The 22,408-nt window shown below is 38.4% G+C and overlaps 1 protein-coding gene across 5 annotated transcripts in view; it reads left to right on the plus strand.

Moving 5' to 3' along the window:
- Nucleotides 1-1,160: 1,160 nt before the first annotated feature.
- The window catches only part of AKAP11 (A-kinase anchoring protein 11), a 52,064-nt gene continuing 30,816 nt past the window's right edge, over nt 1,161-22,408 (plus strand). For 3 of the 5 annotated variants that reach the window (XR_015553414.1, XM_014789958.2, XM_087436025.1), the window contains exons 1-3: nt 1,762-1,845; nt 15,188-15,297; nt 20,795-20,911. Coding sequence is in view for 4 of the 5 variants with exons in the window: in XM_014789958.2 (XP_014645444.2) it covers nt 15,238-15,297; nt 20,795-20,911 (177 nt within the window). In the remaining variant the exon portion in view is untranslated. Of the gene's footprint in view, nt 1,293-1,761; nt 1,846-2,095; nt 2,196-15,187; nt 15,298-20,794; nt 20,912-22,408 lie in introns of those variants that run through there. The other 2 variants (XM_087436024.1, XM_014789959.2) reach the window with 2 other exon arrangements.

The following is a 22,408-nucleotide window of genomic DNA, read 5'->3' on the forward strand; positions in this document are numbered from 1 at the left end:
AAAAAATTCCCGTTTATTTCTCCTATTGTAATTAAATAGCAGTAACTGAAGATGTATCTAGATGCTCTTAACAAAAGGCACAAAACAGCACCAGAGCTCTGACCTAATGGATTTTAGAAGAGGAATGTCCAAGTCGTTGGAAATTAAATCTTTCAGGATTGTCTTTCTCGCGGACTACAAGTCTCCTGATATCCCAGCTTCCTCTGTGGCCTTCTTAAGATATTCTTTTCCGGGAAGAGCTTTAAAAAATAAAAAAAAGTGAATCATAGGTGTCTCTCTCCTATTTAAAACTCTCCAACACTTTCCATTGCGCTTAGAATTCTAATTCTCAATTTCTTTCCTAGCTTACAAAGCCCTACAGGATCTGACCCATGTTTGTTTACTTCTCCAAGCTTATTTCCTCTTACTTTCTTGTATTTTCCCCCTCAAACCCCATTTAGGGCCTTTGAATTAGCTGTTTCCTTTGTCTGGAATGCTCTTTCCTCTGATATTTGCATGACCGTTATACAAATCACTGCTTAAATATCTCCTCCTCGAAAGGGCCGCCCCTCAAGTAGCCACCCAATCACAATCACCATCACATCATTTATTGTATTTTCTTTGCATACAGCTTAACAATAACAGGTTTTTTCTTTCTTCTCTCTCCCCCTCCCCCATAAGCCCTCTAGAACCTACACTTGTCTTCATCGCTGCTCAATGGACAGCCTCGAGCAGCGCCTAACAAATACAGAGCTTAATAAAAATTTGTTGAATGAAGACATGAACATACGAATGCTCCCTGTTTTTCCTGCCCCTCTCTCCCAAACAGGACAAAACTCATAATGAGGATACACTGAAAAATGTCCTTCTCATCTATCAGGTATTAACACCCTTGAGAAATAGATGTCCTTGAGGAGACTGTGCAACTTGACGGGACTAGCCCTTCCTATTCTAAGTGGAGAAAATCGTATGTTAGCTTTTCATCTAGGGCTGGGTTTCTTCGTGACCCATGCTTTGCTTCCGATTCTGATACCGCGTAGAGACGCAACGGTGAGCACTAGGGCCCGGAGATCCCTCGATGCTTTGTTGAGGTTCGGATAGGGCCGCTGGCCTGGTGCGCTGTGAGTGGTCCTCCCTAGAGATGTTGGGGAGAAGGGGCGGAGCCACCCCGAAAGCATGAGCCTTACTTGGGCCGTCAGATCTGCTGGGGCTGCCGCTTTGGGAGGGGCCCCGGGAACCAGAAGAGAGCAAAGCTCGCCTGTGGCGAAGAAGGAGGCCCGCTGACCCCAGGCGGTAAGACCAAGGGGTCGAAGGTAAGGAGGCAGGGCCTGAAACCAAACCCGCAGAGCAAGCCACGGCTTAGGTATTTTGCCAGGGTAAAGGGTTAAACGGTTTCCAAGGTAACGGACCAGGAAGCGCGCAAGACGTCCGCCGCAAGTTCGTAGGTCAGCCTCGAGTTTAAAGCTCCCACGGCTGAGCGGATTCCGGCCAATGGAGAGGCTGCCTCGACATCACGTGACGCACGGGGTCGAGCGGCTAGCTGCCTCGGAGCACGTGGGAACGTTTTTCCTGTTCCTTCTTTGCTTTTTAAAAAGCCCACCCACTTTTGCGCGGGCTTGGTTACGGAGGTCTTCTCGCGAGAGGCGCGCCTCCCCTCTCGCGAGAGTGAGTGGGAGGTGTGGGGACTAGGTGGTGTAGCGGGCTGGAGCTGCGGCGGCGGAAGGCGGGGGTGGGCAGGGCGGGGGCGGGGAGGGGGGAGGGCTGGGGGCCGGTGCTGGAGGGGGCGTCTGCTTGCTCGGCAGCTCTCGCGACTGGTCGTTGCGGGCCGGTTACGTGCCTGTGAGTTGCGGAGGCTACGGCCCCCAGGTGAGCCGGGCGCGGATCGGCCCGCGGCGTCAGCAGCGCGTTGGCTGGGGTGGCGGCAGGGTGTGGGGCGGCGATTGATGGGGCGGCCCAGCTCGGGCGCCCCAGCCCCTGCGCCTGCCCGCAGTCCCTGCTCTGACTTCGGGGCTGCTCAAAGCTGCGCCTTCGCTCGGCGGTGGGAGGAGGAGCGGGGCGGAGGGAGGAAGCCCAAGGCACTGGGCCGGGGGGAGGGGAGTGTCTTCGGGCCCGAGAGGGGTCTTTCTGGAGTCCGAAGTGTGGCGTTGGGGCTGCAGCCCTTGAATGACAAGCTCAGTTTCTGGCCCCCGAGTGGGCTTCAGAGCCGGGTCCTCTCGGTGAGTGGTGGTGTGTGTGCTTAGCTTGTGTTCGTGCTGCGCGCACAGGAGCATATGCAGGAGGAGGAGGGCGTTGCACTTTGTCCCCTAACAGCATCCTTCACTGTCAGAACCCCTGAGCCCTGGAACCGGGCGCACCCCAAATCTTGTGACAGAAACGGAAGACGTCAAGCCCGTCGGAGTATTGATATTGGGATTTGCTGTCAGATTTTCCCCAAGGCTGTTAATGGCTTAAATATAGGCCATGCATATTCCAAATGCATTGGGTATACCACTTCTATTATTCCAGGCACCTAAGCTGCTTTATTAAAAAAAAAAAAAATGTAGATACGACCAAAGTATTTAAAACGTTGGCCAATGACAATGGCAGTAGCATCTAAACCACCACAGTGGGTGTGACTTGGTGACAGTTCTTTGCTTCTGCTTTTCGTCTCTAAAACCTTATTAAACTGGAAGTGGTTTAGCTTAAGATGTTAAAGAAATTTCAACGTGAGAAGTACTGCTGAGACGTATCTAATGGTCTTAGTGCAAACCACCGTTAAAAATTCCGCTTCTCTTTTCAGCTCTGTAATTATGCAGTCCCTTGCAAAACATGTAAGCTTTCCTTAGCTTCTTCCCACCTTGTTAGGTGTGTTATATTGATTGATACTGTTTTTGATATGTCTGGAAATATCCAGAAAATTCAGAGTACTCGGAAAATATAGGGTACTCAGTCATGCAAAGATGATTCTAATGTCTTGTTTATAATTTTAGGGTAAATGGCAGCTCAATTCTCAGCAGGATTAGTGTCAGTTAAAATAGTGCAATTTAATGAATCTTTTAAAATACCTGGTCAAATAGTATTTGTACAAGTAGTACTATTCAAGTAGTACTGGTTATACTTTTTTATGTTCCTTCTGGCAGAACTGACCCAAGGGTTGAAGATGAATTTCACTGTTAATTGTAGCTGTGAGTAACAGCAGTTTATGAGAGATCAGAGAATGTAAGGCAATCAGAACAAATGGGTTCCCAAGCTGACTGGTAACTAGTGATTAGTGTATGTACCCACGTAAGTGAACTATTGTTATGGGACTTGCCCAAGACCCTGAACCACAATGAGGAGTTCCCTAGCTTCCCAGCTCCTGGGGTGAGTCTAGAAGCTGAAGTCCTCCCTTGCTTTTAGAGGCTGGAAGAAGGATAGTACATTTAATGTTGCTGGGTTTTTTTTGTTTTTTTAATTTCAGGAACTTACTGTCTGGAAAAGGAAATCAAATCAGATGATACATTATAGGTCATTTTTAGGGAAATTTCCAGTTATAAATAGGCAGAGGAGTTCTGTCTATACTTGGAGAAAATGTGAAAAACTTAAGAAATGTCTTTTTGAGAATGGGCAAAAGGGACCAGTCTAGATTTAAAAAGTTTTGTCCCATTCCATCTTGGCAAACTGATTTTCAGATATAGAAAAATAGCATTTTTTGCTGGTCCTTACGACCTTTTGGCAAGGGTTTCAGGCTTTTAGGATGTAGATATTTGTTTTGTCTTGCTTTTGAAAAGAAATTGAAGTAACTTTGGGTAGGATAATTATTTAGGTAAAATGAATTTATTCTTTTTCTGTGAAGTGGCCTCCATTTTAGTAATAAAATCAACCGCTTAGAGGGAATGAGGGGTGGGGCAGGTCAGGAAAAGATTAAGCTTAGCCTAGGCTTTAGTTAAGGGTGTATAAACTGGTAAAGTAGGGAAAGGAAAGAAAAATACTTTATCTGTTTAAAAACAGACCAAACAGATTCAAATGTCTTCATTCTGCTACTCATCTTTATATATAAAAGTTCATTTTATTTTTCAGTACTTAAGACATTTCAAATGTATAGATTAGAGACTGGACAGGATAAAAGGAGAAAACATTTTTGGATTAATCTGAGAATGTTTCATGGGAAAGAATAAGATAAATGGCATGGTGGCCTGGAACACATTGGGTGTTAACTTGAGTGAAAATGAGGTATAGTGAAAATAGTGAAAAGAGTTCGGGTTTTGGAGTCAGGCAGCTCTGTTAGTTAATATCACTGAGCCCCTTTTTCCTCATGCCTGACATGAGAGTTAAAATACCTCGAAAAGTTATTTTGAAGTACATAGTAGCTGCTTACTCAGTATTTTTTCTTGGACCTCTTTTAATGGCTTGAGGGTGATTTGATTGCAAGGAAGAAAAACTCATTTGAATTAACTTACTTAAAAAAAGCGTTTTTCATACAGTTGGAGGACTACCTCTGAAGTCCATTGCATGAAGTCCAGCTCAGTGTCCTGGGAACCAGAGAATCTTCGGGCGGTTACTCTTCTAGTTTTTCTCTGGAGCACGTGGTCTTATGTCTCTGCTACTCTGTACTCTGTTATGTCTGTTGCATTTTCTTTCAGATCAGCTCTCTCTTTAAAGCTCTTGGTTTCTGCTTCCCCATAACTTTGGTTTGCTGTGGTGCCAACACCAGACTCACTTTGATTTTGCGGCATGGTCCTCCACAGATATCTCCAGATCTTAATTCTGAATTTCTGGAGAGATGACCCAGGTGGTCGGGTATCTCCTTCCAGTCCAGTTGGCTGAGGCTGGGGGAAGATGGGATGGGAAAATGGATGGGGAAGAGACTTAGGTATGTCTCACAGTTTTTTAAACTGGGTACTGCAAGTTCTTTGATAAATGGGGTGTGGATGGGGAGGAAGTGGTGGGTATCTCTGGGGTACTTGAACATCCTGCAGTTTGAGTTTTTCCCCTAGCACTACTTTGAACTTGCTCTCAGCAGTGGTCTCTTTCAAAACACATTCTCCTAGGTGTGTGAGTTAGGGCAAATTGCGTAAATGTTTTGTGCCTCAGTTTCCTTATATGTAAAATGGGTATAACAGCAACTTCTGTTGTGTGAGTTCTGTTTGACAGCAATTAAGCAGTGCCTGACTGGCACAATGTAAGGATGTGGTATTATTAGTAGTGAGTGCATAGTACGTGGCAGGTACTGTGATACAGACACCTACAGCATTTAGAGATGAAAATACCCTGGAAGTCTAGTGCTGACCACACCATACTTAAAACTATGTCTTGACTTCAGTGACACTAAATTCTTCTAAATCTCTACCTCGCCTGCTGTTCAGCCTGCTACTTGTTTGTGATTCTTTGTTTACCTTCCTGGGAACTCTTTATAATGGATCAGCTTTCAAGCTCTGTATATGCAGATGTTTCCTAGAGCAACATCTGTAGCTCTGACCACCTCAACTAAATGTATATTTTTTAGGTGTCTTTTGGATATTATAATGACATAAAACAGTATCTTCTAGTTACCCTGTAATTGGTAAAAGCTCCACTTTTCTTCTAGCTCCCCAAGCTTGAAACCTTAAAGTTATCCTTCACACTCTTTTTTTTTTTTTTATGCTTTACTTATCCTGTTAGTTAATAGGTTCTGCACAGGCTTACAGGATGCCTCTTATGTGCCAAGTGCTGGACTGTCTGCAGAGCAGATCCATTCATTCATTCCTGCTACTGGCAGCTTAGGGTAGAACCTTATGACTATTTGCAAGAGCTATTTGCAAATGCCTTCTTGGCAATGTACTCTTCAAGTCATTGAGTCGCAGATGTCACTGATAAAGAGAAATGTGTTCCTGGGTTAACATTCTGAGCATATTTTTGGTTAAAAATAGTCTTGTAGATGGGGTTATGTATAAGATTAAGAACATTATTTCAGCTTCTAGGCAGCATATTCACAGTGACAGCACAGGCTCAAGATTTTAGCTTATTTTTTTTTCAAGTTGTGTTTATTGTTGGTATACGGGGAGTTTTGGAGTCATACCAGTTCACACTTAGTACTTTGTCAATTAGGCCCATGTTATTTGAAATATCAGTGACTGGCAAGGTTCAAACATACTTTAGAAGAAGTAGATCCCAACCTGGAATGCAGTAGGAGGACCGGTAACTTTTCTCCATGAAAGCTTGAGAAAACAAGGGCAGCAGAACAAATATCCCTGAATTAATTTTTCAAAAAGTCATTGGGTAGGTGGCCCCAACTATTTTCTCTTTAAATCACTCTTCCCTCCAAATGCTCCTCTGAAATTCACGTCCTTGATGAAGTTTCCCTTCCCCTTGCAGCTTGTTCAATTAGATAAATGCATGGTTCTCTATTATGGGTGAGGCCCTTGGGGAATGCAGAGAAGAATAAGGTGTGGCCCTAGAATGGAAGCTCCGTGAGAGCAGGGACTTTTCACTGTTGTATCCCAGTCACTGTTACTTAGATACTTGGTGAGTGTATGCATTGAAGTTCCTTAAGTACTTACAGTCCATTGCAGGGCATTGATTTGTATAAATTTCCCTGTTAGATGGGCACTATGGTCTCAAGTGTTAAAACAGAGCTATGGCAATTTGGACCCAACATCCCGGGGATATTTGGCAATGTTTGGAGACATTTTTGGTGCTACTGGCATCTAGTGGGTAGAGGCTAAGGATGCTGCTAAATGTCCAACAATGCACCACACAGCCCCCGACAACAGAGACTTAATCTGACCCAAAATGTCAATAACGCTGAGATTGAGAAACCCTGTAGAAGTACAGACAAAATGTATTGTGAATGCAGGAATGTGGTTGATTCAGGAAAAAGAAAAAGGGCAAAAATTATAGAGAAGCAAATGATCTTAATAGATAATGAATTAGGTCATACTCCAAACTTTTTTATATGATTGATTATTGTTTTGAAAGACAAAACAAAATAGTAACTGCTAGCTGTGGTATTTTTAGATTGTATGAGTCAAACAGCAGGTCTGTACCCAAGGAAGGAGCTAGCATTTGAGTTCCTGTTGTATTAGGTACTGTTTTTACGTATATTATTTCCTTGCATTCTTATAGCAATCCTGTGAAGGTGAGCCTTTAGCTTCCTCATCTGCAAAAAAGGGATATAGCATCACCTTCAGGCCACTGTTTGCTTATTAGGTATGATTCTGTTTTATATTTTTGATGGTTGCTCTGGGGTTTACAAGATAACTTTAACTTATCAATATCACTCCTCTTATAGTGTAGGAAGCGTACACCAGTATTTTTTCATCTCCCACCCACCGCATCCTTTGTGATAATGCATCATACATTTCACTTCTATGCATGTTGTAAACTCCATAATACATTGTTGTTATTTTTAGTTTAAATGGTTATTTTTAAAAAGGATTTAAAAAAGGAGACAATATCTTTTATTTTTATCCTAATATTTACCATTTTGGGTACTGTATTCCTTCATTTAATTCCAAATTTCCATCTGGTATTGTTTTTCTTTTGCCTGAAGAATTTCCTTTAGCAGTAATTTTAGTCATGGTCAGCTGGTGATGAATTCTCACAGCATTTTTTAATTTGAATAAACTTATTTTGCCTTAATTTGGAAAGATGTTTTCATTGGGTATGGATATCTGGGTTGACACTTTTTTTTTCCTTTCAGTACTTTAAAGATGTTGCTCCATTGTCTTAGTTTATAGCTTGCATAGTTTCCTCCAAGAAGTCCGTCTGTCCTTGTTCCTCTGTATATGATGTGTGCTTTTATCTCTGGTTGCTTTTAAGATTTTCCTCTTTATCACTGATTTTCAGCAATTTGGTTATGATGTGCCTTGGTGTGGTTTTCCTTATGTTTATTCTTCTTTGGGTTTGTTGATCTTCCTTGGACCTGTTAGTTGATGGTTTTTGTCAAATTTGGGAAATTCTGGGTCATTTTTTCTGCATATACTACCCCCCACCCACACTTTTTGGAACTCCAATTAGTCACCTTTTAGAGTAAGTCACTGGTGAGGTTTTTTGTTGTTATTGTTTGTTTGTTTTTAAGTTTCTTCTCTCTGTGCTGCATTTTGGATAGTTTCTATTGCTGTGTCTTCAAGTTGATGAACTTTTCTCTTGAAGTGTCTAATCTTATGTTAATTGTATCAGTATGTTTTTTTTTAGATGTATTTTATTTTCATCTCTAGATTTCAGTTTGAGTCTCTTATGTCTTCTGTTGCTCTCCTTACCATGATCATGTTTTCCTGTCTCTTCTTGAATGTATGGAACATATTTATAGTATAGTTTTAACATTTTCTGTTCATTTCATCATCTCTGTCATTTCTGGGTCTATACTTAATGACTTTTTTTCTCCTGGTTATGGGTCATATTTTTCTCCACCTTTGCGTATCTGGTAATTTTTTTATTGTATGCCAGCCACTGAGTTTTATGCTATCGTGTGCTTGATTTTGTTGTATTCCTTAACACTGTGGGATTTAGTTGGGGTGCACAGTTAGGTTATTTGGAATCTGTTGGATTGTTTTGAGGCTTGCCTTTAAGCTTTGTTAGGGTGAGTCCAGAATGGCCTTTAGTGTAGTGCTTAGTCCCCCACCTAAGGCAATTTCCTTCTGAGGAATCCATCCATTGTCTGATATATTACAAGGTTTTTCCAGTCTGGTTGGTGGGCGTGCACACTGTTGCAAGCCTTGTCTGGCTCCAGGTATTGTTGGCTTACTGCTCCTTGGTAGTTATTTCCCCAACCTCAGGATGCTTGGCACAGATCAGTGTTTGGCCAAGGACTCTAGGGGAGCCCATCTGCACGTCTCTGAAGCCCTCACTCTTTCTGAGCTCTCCCTCCAGTACTCTGCCCTGCAAATTCTGGCCACCCTGGCCTTCCCAAACTCTGTTCTCTGTCTCTGCAGCTGGAAGGGACTGCCAGACTGCTTGGCTTTCCTCTCCGTGTGTTGGGACCTGGAAGTAGCTGGCAGCCAGTGTTTCCCTTCTCTCAGGGATCATAGTCTTGTGTTACCTGTTGTCTAATGTTTGAAAACCAATGTTTCTCATATTTTGGCCCATTTTGTTGTAGCTGTATTCAACAGAATATTAATTTTTAACACTTTACCATTTGGGATTTGGCCAAAATGTATATTTGGAGCATTTATTATAATTATGTTCCCAAATATTATAAAATTAGAAATTATTGGAAAATCTTAATTGTATTTTCACAGATAATTCATTAAATGTAGAAATATCCATTTAAACAAAGGCATACTCTGCTCTATTACTTTATTAATTCAGCAGATGTTTGGATGCCTTCTGTATTAGAGTACAAATACAGTAAAGCACTGTTGTCCTCAAGGAACTCACAATAGGAGCGAAGCATGCAAACACTGGCACCAAAAGAATGAAGGACGAACCACTTTGGGAGCATAAAGGAGGGTGGCTACTGTTTGGGCAAGGAGGGATAAAGGAGATGAGTCAAGCGTTCCTTAAGGAGGGAGATCCTGGAACTGGTGCATGAAGAGTAAGTAAAAGTTCAGCTGATGGAAGAGAGGTTAGAATTGAGGGACGTTTAGGAGGTTGAAGGGTCAGGACTTGGAGATTTTCTAGGTAGGGTAGTTTGTAGGGATTCAGTTTCATACTTGGCCTACTGGTTTACTGGCTCTTACTGAAATAGGGAATATAGGAGGAGATTGTTTAGAGAGAAAATTTTATTCTGTTTTTGGATATACTAATTTTGGAATAACTGGGTTGTTTAGTTAGAAGTATCTAATAGAAAATTAGATATGAGGAACTGAAACTCAGGTGCAAAAACTGAACTGAAGATATACCTTGGGGAGTTATTTGCATAGTTAAAACAAGAGGTAGAAATAAAGTATCCTTGGAAGACTAAATAGAATGAGCACCAAAGAGGACAAGGATGAAGGTTAGAAAATATTAGTATTTGAGTCACAAATTGTGAAAGAATTTAGGGGAAGAGACTAATCTAATGGCTAGACAGATGGACAAGTGTTTCTCAATCAGAAATCACATAGGGGACTTGTTAAAAATACACATTTCTGGGTTCTATGTAGATCTTCTGAATCTGGATCTTCTGGGGGGGGTGTGTGTGTGTGTGTGTGTGTTAGAAGTAAGCTGGTCTGTACGTGTACTGAAGTTTGAGAGCCAGTGCAGTAGGAAGAGAGTCAAGATAGGACAATATTGTTGATGGAAGGCTAGGAATGTGTTTCAGAGACTCCTTGGCCTGGGTTAACTCATGCTATAAAAAGGTCGAGAAATAGATGGTGCTGATTGGAACATTTCTTAGGCCAGAGGAGAGGAGCAAAGACTTGGGAAATATTTTTTTTCTTATCATAAAAGAATTTATGCACATCCAGGAAAATAAACACATGTTAATTGCATCTACCCAGATAAAACCAATATTTATACCCATCTTTTGTATCGCATATATAAATACATACTTGTAATAATATAGATTTTACGTAAAATGGTATAATGTGAACATGCTGAAACCTGCCTTATTTTACTTAATAATCTATCATCTTCCCATATTATAGGTATATGACATTTTATAGCATTAAAAAAATCCCAGTTGTCATGAGTTTAGTCTGTATCCATCATAATATTTCCTAGTCATGTACAAACACAAGCATACATGTGTCAGAGTTGTGTGTGTACATAATGTTTTTTTAAATCACTCTTCTGTAACTTGCTTTTCCCCTTAATATTTTGTGGACATGCTGTCATGTCAGTATGTATTGATCAGCTCTTTCCATCACTTGGGTAATAATCAGTCATATGAAGGTATTATAATTTGTTTGAATTCATGGGCTTCTAGATTATTTTTAGTTTAATTTTATTTTATTTCAGTGAGTATTCTTTCACATACATCTTCGTGAATTTCGTGCAAGTATATATGTAGGATAAATTTTAAGAAGTGAAATCGCAGGATCAAAGGATAGGTGTGATTTATTCAAAGTGTCCCATATCTCTGTTGTCTGTACTCTTTTTTAATTGTTCCTGTAATTGCTTTCATTTGTTTTCTTTTGAATTCTGTGATATTTCTTAAAACTTCCTTGGTGTTCCAGTGTTTTTAGCTGCATCTATTCTGCTTTTTTGCTGCTTCTGTTGGGATTTCATTTATTTCATGGTATTGTTTGTATTTTCTGTGTCTTTCCTGAGTTCTAGCAGCTTATTGTTCAGTTGTTTGCCTTGTCCACCTGTACTTTCTTGTCTCTGATCTGCTTTTTAAAAAATGATCTAGGTTCACATAATTTCTTTGACTATAGAGAAACACAGTTATTCCCTGCTTAGGACTCTTGTTTATTCTCCCAGAATAGGGCACAAAGCAAAAAAGCATTAAGTGAAAAGTTTATTATTTGTAACACAAAGATGTCCTAGGGGAAAATACTGTATTTTTGCTCCTCTGCTGAAATCTGTCTAAAACTACGTTCTCTCTAATTACATGGGATGGTGAAGAAACCGTCTCTGTTACCTTTCTCCCCCCGTCTGTCTTTGCATCATTTCCAAAGATGAGTTTTTTTCTTTGCTTTACCAGAAGTACGAGTCACGTCATCTCATGTTGGATTCGCTTTTATGGACCACTGCACAGATATCTCTTACAGATAGTATTTACTTATGTTTTAAGTTAAACACAAAATGATGGACTAGAATAGAGTAAATATGTGTTCTTCAATGAATGAAGCGGAGTGTAAATACGGGATTAAATTTAGTTTCTTTTTTATTAATACTAATTCTGAGGCACTACTCTGAAAATAGATAATGTGAATTTTGGGTGGCATGATTATGTTTGCCTGGATTGTTTTATCTTTCTTTAGTGTATTTCTTCCTATGTGTGTCTGTGTTTTTAATGTTCCTTCATAGGTCCATATTGGATTCCATTTGCTTTGGTACTCAACTTTGAAAAGAGTGTTCTACCTCGGTCTGCTATTCAGGAATATTGTAGGTAAAGAGAACTGGGGTAGCAAGAGGTGTCAAATCTGGATGTCTTAGAGCACCCTGGCCTCCCCTCAACCTCCTGTAACTGTTTCTTCTGCCTCAGGGGCATGCCATGTCGCACCTTCCCGTGAGCAGCTCATCTAGGTAATTGGTCAGTTTCTCTCCTGGTGAAGCCGTCAATGAGTTAGTGTTTAATCTTTGCTCATATTGACTTTAGTCAACAGCTGCAAAGATAATTGCTGTTTCCCATCTCTTTTCCCAACTCCACTCTTTCAGGAGTCAGAGAAAGTAAAGATACTTTGTGTATCTTTCCTCTGGCCTTTGTCGTTGTTTTTAATGGCTGCCATCATGTCATTGTGGGAATGCACTTTGGGTGATTCAGTCACTCTCCTGTTTCTGGCGTCTAGAGTGCTTCTTATTTCTCTCTGTCATAAAGTGTGATGAACAGCTTTTCAATCCTTTGTATGCTACAGAGGAGGGGTTAAGAGCTTGGGTGCTAGAGTTTGAAGATTGGGATTTCAATCTCAGCTCTACTGCTTACTGTGTGGGCCTGGGCGAATTGCTTCACTTCCCCTTGCCTCAGTTTTTCTCATTGTAAAAGTGGAGTACTACTATGCCAGTACTAAGGATTAAGTGAGATGTTAACATAAAATCTCTTAGCAAAGTGCTCGGTGCTCTATAAGCTCTCATTAGAACCCTGGATGCTCCAGGATCATTGTTTCCTTTGATGAATTCCTGGAAGTAGAATTGTGTCATAGAGTAGGAATATTTTAGGGGTTTAGACATGCATCACAAAATTGCCCTCGAGAAAGGCAGTGCCAGTTTACTTAGGAGCCGAGTTTGAGAGTTCACTTTTCTGGAGCTCTTGTGTTCAGCTCTATATTTTGTGTGTTTTATGTGAAGTTTGAGGCAAGTCCATTTGCCTCTGAGGGTTTCTGGCAGTTGAAGAGAACTTTGGGAAAAAGGAGAGTGAGTTGGCCTGGGACAAATAAAACGATTGTTTTCTTGCTTTGGCCACATATTTATATTTACCTTTATATTTACACCTTGTTTTGAGAATTTTGGTTTGTAAGTAAATAATTTTTCTTTTACCTGTGTTTTATAGTTTCCAAGGTGCTTCCTATAAATTATTTTCCCTTTGGTTCTTACAATAAACTTGTCTGGTAAGTAGGGTAATCGAGGAAACAGATCCAGAGATATTGCAATTTACCTAGAGGAGGCAAAGCTAATGAGAGAGAAAGCAGGGCCACAAATGGTACTCTTCTCAATCTTGGTGTATCGCTCTTTGTCTTGTGCTGTTGGGCCTCCCTTGCCTTGCTCACAATCCTGCTTCAATTCCAGTCATGAATCAAATTTTCTTGTTAAAGAGATCGCTAGGATTTATCTTAGTTCAGAATAGAAATCCATCATAATTATTTGTCTAAAAATTACATTCCAGAAATCTCTAAAGGGAGGTGTGTGTATACATGCACACACACTTCAGTTGTATCTCTATAGTGAAAGAATATAAAATTAGAACCCCAATAAAATTAAAGGTTTTTTTTGCAGTTCTGATGGGGACTAGGTTGAAGTTTGGTTTTGCATGTAAACCCCTTTGTAGTATAAATTTATATTAACCAAATGTCTTGAAAACCTCTACTAAATAATTCGTGACAAGGCCAGTTTGACTGAAACTAACTAACCATTTCTTACATCTTTATTGATTCAAATTGTTTAGTTATATATTAGAATTCACTTCCCACTCTCACCCTTCATTATAATAAAACGTTTTCCCTGCAAGGCTCTGTACCCAAGAGGGTGATATCTACCTTATTCTCCCCTCTATTCGTAGCATCTAGTGCACATAGATTTTGAATGAGTGGATGAGTTACTGTGGTCAAATGTGGATACTGAATGGTTAATGCCCAAGTTGATTTAAGCTCTTAAAAGTATTTTATTAATTTTTTATTCTTATTTTTTTTATTGCAGTAACATTGGTTTATAACATTATATAAATTTTGGGTGTACATCATTATATTTTGATTTCTGTGTAGATTACATCATGTGCACCACTGAAAGACTAATTAGAATCCATCACCATACACATGTGCCTAATCACCCCTTTTGCCTTCCTCCCACCCCCCTTCCCCACTGGTAACCACCAATCCAATCTCTGTCTCTATGTGTTTATTTATTGTTTTTATCTTCTGTTTATGAATGAGATCATATGGTATTTGACTTTCTCCCTCTGACTTATTTCATTTAGTGTAATACCATCAAGGTGTATCCATGTTGTCACAAATGGTCAGATTGCATCCTTTTTTATGGCTGAGTAGTATTCCATTATGTATATATACCACATCTACTTTATCCATTTGTCCCCTGATGGGCACCTAGTTTGCTTCCTAGCCTTGGCTATTGTGAATGATGCTGCAGTGAACATAGGGGTGCATATATCTTTACATATTTGTGTTTTCATGTTCTTTGGATAAATACCCAGCAGTGGAATAGCTCGATCATGTGGTAGTTCTATTCTTAATTTTTTGAGGAATCTCCATACTGTTTTCCATAGTGGCTGCACCAGTTTGCACTCCTACCAGCAGTGTGTGAGAGTTCCCTCAAAGGTATTTTATTAAAGGGTCATTAAAAAGTTAAGACTTAGTTTTAGAGTTTCTCCTAAGATAATGTGTGTGTGTGCATGTGTACACATTTGTGTACATGTGTTTTAAGTACTATTAATCATTTAACTTGGATGTTTTTTGGACTCTAGTCATTGGTATTCTGTTAAGATTCCTGTGTAAGGAATTTGATTTTGTTTATCTGATCTAATTTGATATGTACAGATTTCATATTCTCATTCATATATTATCAAACCTTTCTGCCCAAGAAATAAGAATGTCTAGAGTATTTGTTGTTGCTATAGGGATAGAGTGACTTTTGGGAGGCAAGAAGGCTGGGATTCTTTTTGTGATATTCTCTATTTTAGATTTTAAAATGTTTTCCAAATATTTCTTGTTGAAGCTTTCAGATATTTTCTTATTTGTAATAAAAAAGGGTGGTGAGATGAATAGATAAACTATAATTTTGAACCTGAAAATAAGATTTTTGTAATAATTTGGTATCTCATTAAGGTACCAATATTCATATATTTTTCAAATATTCATGTTGGATTGCTAAGTAAATTTTTATGGCTCAGAATTTTTGTTTATGTTTTCTTTTTTTTCAAATGATTGAATTTAAACAAAATATTTTAGGACAAAATGCTTGCCTGAATCACTAAGATCAGTAAATTAGTTGTTTTCTTCTCATGTGTTTTCTTTAGGTGTTCTATGGATTAACTCTTCATTGATTATATACAACAGCAATATAGTTATGGCGACTTTCCAGACTTTCAGAAACAGTCACGTGAAGACTAGAGCATCTGTCAGAAAAGTAAGTTCACTATATTAGGTTCCTTTTAGTCATAGTTTTAATAAAAATATTGATCTTTTTTTTGGTAAGCAGCTATGATGTTGTTTTTAAGTGAATCTCATTATTGAAGTTAGTAACATTAAAATATACTGCAAAGATTGGCGTGTATGAAAATAGTGATATGAAATCATGAAGACAATGAACCTTATTTCCCAAAGAATACAATTGCCTCCCCAGTTGCTTCTCAGCAGATAGTTTTCCATCTTCTTTTTAGCAATATAAGCATCAGGTATAAAATTTTTTATATACCTGTAGCTTTACTCCAAAACATTACCATTCATTCATTCATTCAGCAAATATAATTTTAAGTGCTTATTATATGCCAGGTCTTATGTTAGGTGTTGGATTATCAGTAGGGAGCAAATGAAATATGAGTCTTGATCCTTTCTTCTTTCTAATCTGAGGAAGAAGCCCTTCTCTTCCTCCCTTAAGACAATTTGGTTACCCTTCTGTTTCTTGAAATTTTTTGTCTTTGCTAAAACTTTGGTGGTGTTACTTAAAGGAAGAAGGAGAGAACGGATGCTGGAGGATCATTAGCAGTCTTTGTTAACCCTTTTCCTAGGCTTCATCTTGTGTATTATATGACACTGTTGAGCAGTCGTCACAGGTTAAGAAGGGCTTTGACTTCTTTCGTTACAGCGTTTTTCTTGCTTTCCTTCTCTCTTATGGTAACTCTTGTCTCCTTTGCTGATCTTCTTTCCAACTACTAATTGTTGGTGTTCTCATAAGCTTCCAGGCCTGGTTTTTCATCTAGTCACTCCTTCCTTCAGAGAGCTAAGAAATGTTTGGGTTTGACTGTTAACTGTAAGGGAATGTTTCTCAAATCTACAGGTTGCCTGCAAAGTGGGAAAACAGAAAGTAAACTTATTTTTAAACGGTATGGTAATTAGATTTTTAAGTAATATGCTCCATATGTTTTCAGGTAAATTACCTTTGAACTTAATCAGTCCACTTTTTAATTTGAAAAAAGTACAATAAAAGCTATTTTCTCTGTTTCTACTTTTTGTGAACTGTAGTGTACTATACTTTTTTCAGATTAGCAATTAGACCCATAGCTTTAAATTAATAATTAAATTGTAGTGCTTGCTTTAAATTAATAATTATAACTAGGTAATATATATACAAAATATTAATAGTGAGCTAGTGACCATGTTCTTTAGGAATAATGCTACATACCTGTTTGACTTGAATTTACCAATATATGCCTGAAATTGTGGAATTAGGCTGCATCTGAAATTTCATACTAGAATCATTTTAATGTCTTTTGTTATTCAGCACATTATCCTTATTAGGCATGCAATAAAGATTTGATGTGAGTTCACTTGAACGCTTGGAAACCCTTGGATAAAAGTATGTGACTCTAAATATTGTATATTGTTTACATGTATGTATTATGCACACACTTACACCACTTTTGATGCCTTTGCTTTGTATAGGTGAATGACAAAAACTTGCCTGTTGGCCTATGTGGAAATTGAAAGGTGTACTTGAATTCTCTAGATTTCACTTCACTTTGCGTTAACAGTAGAGATGCACTGAATATTTATTGGGAATCAAATATTGTGAAAAGCAGAAAGCTATGCTTTCTACCCTATTTAATTTTCCTAACGTTTCATTATGAAAAATTTCAAACATATAGAAAAGTAAAAAGCATAGTACACCCGTACATAAACCTGCACACCGACCATCCCTATTCAACAGTTATTAGTATTTTGTCTTATTTGCTGTGTGTATTTACTTTTTGGCAGAACTATTTGAAAGTTTTGGTCTTAATGTCTCTTCACTGCTGAACATTTGCACATGCTTCTACCAGGAATAACAACATCCTCCCACATAACAATAATGCCATTATCACATTCGAGAAAATTAAATATAATTCCCTTATATCTAATACCCAGAGACACTCAGATTTCCTTTATTACCCCTAGAATGTCTTTTATAGTCTCCGCCTCACCCCCATTTTGGAGTCAGTCTAGGCTCTGAGGCTGTAAGTTGCATTTGATGGTTATGACTTGTTTACATTTATTTTGGTCTGAAAGAGTTCCTCCTTTTTCTTTTTTTAAAAAAAAAACTTCAAGACTGACTTCTTAAACAGCCGAGGCCAGTTTCTTGTACAATGTTCCTCATTCTGGATTTGGTTGTTTTCTCGCCGTGCTGTTTAACTTATTCCTTTCTTTTCTATATTTCATATAAACTAGAAGTTAGGTGTAAATGCGTGGATTCAGGTTAAATATTTTTGGCAAGAACACTTTATAGGGTGATGTGAGGACAGAATTTCGGGTTTTCCTGTGATCAGTGATGCAAAAATTGATCAATTGATTAAGGTAGTAAGTCTCCCAGAGCTGTCCATTTTAAAAATATATTTTCTGTATTTTAATTAGCAAATAATCTGTGGGATGATACTTGGCTGTGTGCAGATATCTTGTTTTCTCCAACATCCTTTCATGTAATAGTTTTGGCATCCCTTGATGACCCTTTCCTAAATCTGTTATTTCCTGGAAGTTGCAATGGTGGTTTTCCTAATTTTATCATTCCTTTTGCATTTATTGGTTGGCATTCTTCTTAAAGAAGAACTTTCCCTTATCAACCTTAGATGAACTACAAATCTCCTATAAAGGCAGAGTAAATGCCCTTTACTTACCAATTTTCAGATTAATAATTTTGTGGAATAGTCACTTCCAGTGGTGGCTAGTGAGTTTATTTCCCCTCATTCATTCATTCATTCATTTATTTATTTAAGTTGCTCAAATTGTCCCAAACTTGGTCCCTGGTAACCTCTCTAAGCTGACGCCTGTCTCCTTCTGTCTCAGGCTCATAATTCTTTGATTGCTTCTTACTTCCTAGTACAACAGATTAACCCAGTTTCACCTTCTCTTTTCCCTTCCCCAGACCTGGAATTGGCTATTTCTCCAAAGAACCCTGAGTCGTATTTAGAAACTAAGGTCTGGGTACTAGGAGTGCCCATTGCTCCTTCAGAGTCATGAGTTTATATTGATGGTTCAACTTCAGATTTCATATTTCATATTTTTTCCTTTTTTTGAGTTCACATTTGTATCTTAGCCTGAAAACCTCCACTCATTAATGAAAATAATCTTTTAAAATTTTGAATATTTTCAAGCCCACAGAAAAGTTGCAAAAAAACCTAGTGCAATGAACACTACGCTTAGATTCACCCTCCTCTGTTAACATTTTGCCATACTCATTCTATCTCTGTATGTGTATACACGTAAACGCACGCACACTCTTCTCTTTTGAAACCGTATGAAAGTAGGCTGCAGACATTATTTTACTTCTCTTCTGAATATGTCAGCATGCATCTCTTAAGAATGTCAGCATCATTACCACCCCTAAGAAAATCATTAATTTAGTAACATCTTCTAACATGCAATCCATATACAAATTTCCCTAATTGTCTCAAATATCCTTGTTACTTTCCCCTTGCCCCTCATCTGGAATTCAGTCAAGGTTCACACTCTACATTTGGGGGTTGTGTCTCTTTGATCTCTCCCAGTCTACTCCATTTCAGTGGTCTATATTCTTTTCTCATGACAGCAAATCTTTGAAAGAGTCAGGACCAGTTGTCTTGTAGAATATCCCCCTATTCTGAGTTCATCTGTTTTTCCCTGTAATTAAGTTCAGCAGGAATACCCCAAAGGTGATGTTATGTTCATTCCACTCTATCATATCAGAAGGTACATATTGTTAATGCCAGACTTGACCAGGTGGTTAAGGTAGTAACCAATAGATATTTCCAATATAAAGGCACATAGTCCCTTTATAATTAATGCAATTGATAAGTAATCTGTAGGATGATGCTGCAAGACAGCATGAGTATCCTGTTCCCCAATAGCTTTTAACCCAGTGGATTAGGATATCTTGATAATCCTTTCCTAAATCAGTAGTTATATTGGGAGTCACAAATGGGATTTTCTGGTTTTGTCATTCTATCCATATTTGTCAGCCAGCATTCCTATTTAAAGAAGTGTTCTCCTCCCAGTCCCACCCTTTATCTATCTTTTTTAATGGACTTATAGATTTTTTTAAAAATTCAGTTGTTAGAATCCATTACTATTTTTATTCTTTGATGCCCAAATTGTCCCAGATTTGGCCAGTGGACATTCAAGTTGGCTTCTGTGTTCTTTTGAAATGACCTAGTTAGTCTCTGAGCACTTGGTTGCATTCTGTCACAATAGGATATTCCTGTTGTACTTCATACTTTCTCTGCCTCAGACCTGGAACCAGCCATTTTCCCAAGGAGCTCTAGTTCTTTTTATTGGTGAACGGTATTTAGAAACCAAAATCTGGGTGCTGGGTATGCTCATTCCTACTGAGGGTCATTGCTTCTATGACCTTTCTTTCAATAGAAAAATGTAGCACATATATTTAGAGAATCATGAGTTCATATTGATAGTTCAAGTTCAAATTTAACATTACATTTTTTTCCTTAACTACTTTGATTTCATGTTCATATCTCTTCTCTTAGCCCAAAGATTTCCACTAATTTTTAATTTATTAAAATTAACAAACGTATCGAGTTCATATAGTATGTGAGGTACTGAAATCTGGGGAAACAAATGGAGTAAAATACAGTCTCTGACCTCAATAAGTTGGTTTAATGGGTAGGAAAGATAAATATATATATGAATACAATAATGGTAATATGTTGTGATATAGATTAAATGATCTTAATGTACAAGCAATACAGTAGGAACTTTGAGAGAGATTTATTATGACTAAGGGATGGGAAAATAGTCACAGGTCTTGGGATGAGTAGGATTTCTGCAGGGGAAGACTGGGGAGTAAGGGCATTTCTGTTAGAAGCGCAGATCAGTGAATCAGTGGAGGGGAGGAAGGCAGAAGGCGATTAACGATCTATAATACTCATTATTTTCTTTATGTAACTTTTTCCTCCCTCGGTTCCTTTGCACTCATGACATTCCACCCTGCCAAATCTGGAATGCCTTCCCTCATTTTCATCATACAGCTGCCTTAAGACCCTGAAAAGCCTTATTTTGGGTTATTATCTCTCTTTTTTTCCATCTCCAACTTTGTTATGGGAGTAATCAGTGTTGTCAGCATGCGTTACTACAGCGTCCACATGATCTCACTCCTTATCTAAAGTGTTGCTTCTGTTCTGCCAATGACTTGGAAATCAGGTATGTAGTCTGCTAAGGTTTCAGTGTAAGGTAAGAGTAAGAAAACCTGGCGTGAGGACCTGGTGGTCTTCCAGTAGGTTGAGTACCTAGGCTGTGGTGTGTGTTCTGAGCATGTGGGACTCTACTTAAGCCTTTGTTCTTTCTTCCTTTCAGCTAAATTGACTTCTGTGTATATCAAAAGGTGCCAAATGAATATTAATTGGGGAGAGTTAATGACTCAAATCCATTTAAAACTAGAATATCTCTGGGATCTTTTACTTTGTCTTAGAATTGAATAAATTAAGAATGTCTTTTATTTTCAGAGCTTCAGTGAAGACGTGTTCGAGTCTGTAAAGTCTTTATTACAGAGTGAGAAGGAACTATGCAGTATATCAGCAGAGGACTGCTTAAAGCAGGATGAACATGCCAATTTGACTGAGGTTTGACATATTACTTTCTATACCCTTTTCTAATAAAGCACAATGTGTTTTCACCCATTTTTGTAGAACTGCATGATCTATTTTTAAAATGGCTGAAATCTCTATATATTAATACATGTTTGAGAAGTATCTTTTAAATATCAGCTAACATAATTGTCTTAATGTGTTATAATGAGCACATTTACTTCAGTTAATAGGCATTATTGACCACTCATCAGACATATAGCACTGTATTAGATGATTCCTACTATATTCAGTAATTGATATTTCAATAAAAAAATTTTTTACTCTGAAACAGTAAATATGTGCTTATTTTTTGTATTCATTTTTTGGGTGGTTAGTTTTCTTGATTGTTTAATTCAGTGCTTTGATTCAAAATGAAAAAGCAGTGATATATTTATTTTGAAATTAAGGTACTTACTACTTGAGGATAAGATGTACTACTTGCTCACCTATTTCTCTGCTACATTAGTGTTTCCAGTTTTTGTTTGAATTTTTTACTGTAAAAAAGAGTAAATTTTCTTTGCAATATAACCATAGTCCTTCAACACATTTATGTTACCAGATGAGAGAGATAGGGTATTAGGTTGTTGGAGCTCAAAACTGAGAAATATGTTAATTAAAAATTTTTTTTTGAATGAAGGTTATAATAAAAAAATCTTATTCTTATTTTTGGGAATGATTTTCTTTCATATTTCTTGAGAAACTATATTTGAAGTAGGTCCATATGATGATGAGCACGCCTTTTAGGCCTGGAGTGTTCTCGAGCCTCTCATGTGTCAGCTCAATTTCTGTGGCTCTTGACTATTATCTTCTTTGTTATCCCTTTGTGCTTGATTTTAATAAAGCTGAGCCACCCTTAATCTCCTCAGTTGTGGCCAAGTGTGACAAGTCTCCTGTGTCCTTCTGCCCTCAAACAGTTTCCAGCCCGTATCTCTCCAGCTGCTTACGTGGTGCTTTTCTGAGCCCGCGTTCCTTGGTGAGGCCTTCCTTGATCAGTGGGAAATATAAAACTCTGCTGGCATCTTTGGAACCCCATGTCAGCTTATTTTCTCTTTTGTATTCAATAAAAGGAAACTTGAAAGAATAGAAGGATTTCTCTCACTTGAGGGTGTGCGTATCTCAAAGTATCTTTTCGAAGAAAGGAAGGAAATCTGTTGTTTGAGTGTCTCTTTGTTATTGAGGGCCTGTGATGTGCTAGGCACTTTCCTCCATGTTATCTGGTTATCTGATTAACCCTCAAACTGTGGAAGAGGAGTTGTGTTGCCTTAAGTCTTTTAAATGAAGAGACAGGCTCCCAGAGGTTCATAACTTACCTGCACACTTGGAAGTTAACTGTAACACTTTTGTGAAGCGATAACCGTAATTAATTAGAATAAAGATCCTCAGGTAATTTAAGAGTCTCGCTTGCTTCTGAATCAGCAGAAAGAGATCAAAAGTATATTGAGTGTTGCTTTATATTTTAACTATACTGTTTTCCCTTAATTCTTGAGAATT

This window comes from Ceratotherium simum, chromosome 10 (assembly GCF_057802395.1).
Source record: "Ceratotherium simum simum isolate JZ-2026a chromosome 10, ASM5780239v1, whole genome shotgun sequence".
In the NCBI taxonomy this organism is placed as follows: domain Eukaryota; kingdom Metazoa; phylum Chordata; class Mammalia; order Perissodactyla; family Rhinocerotidae; genus Ceratotherium; species Ceratotherium simum.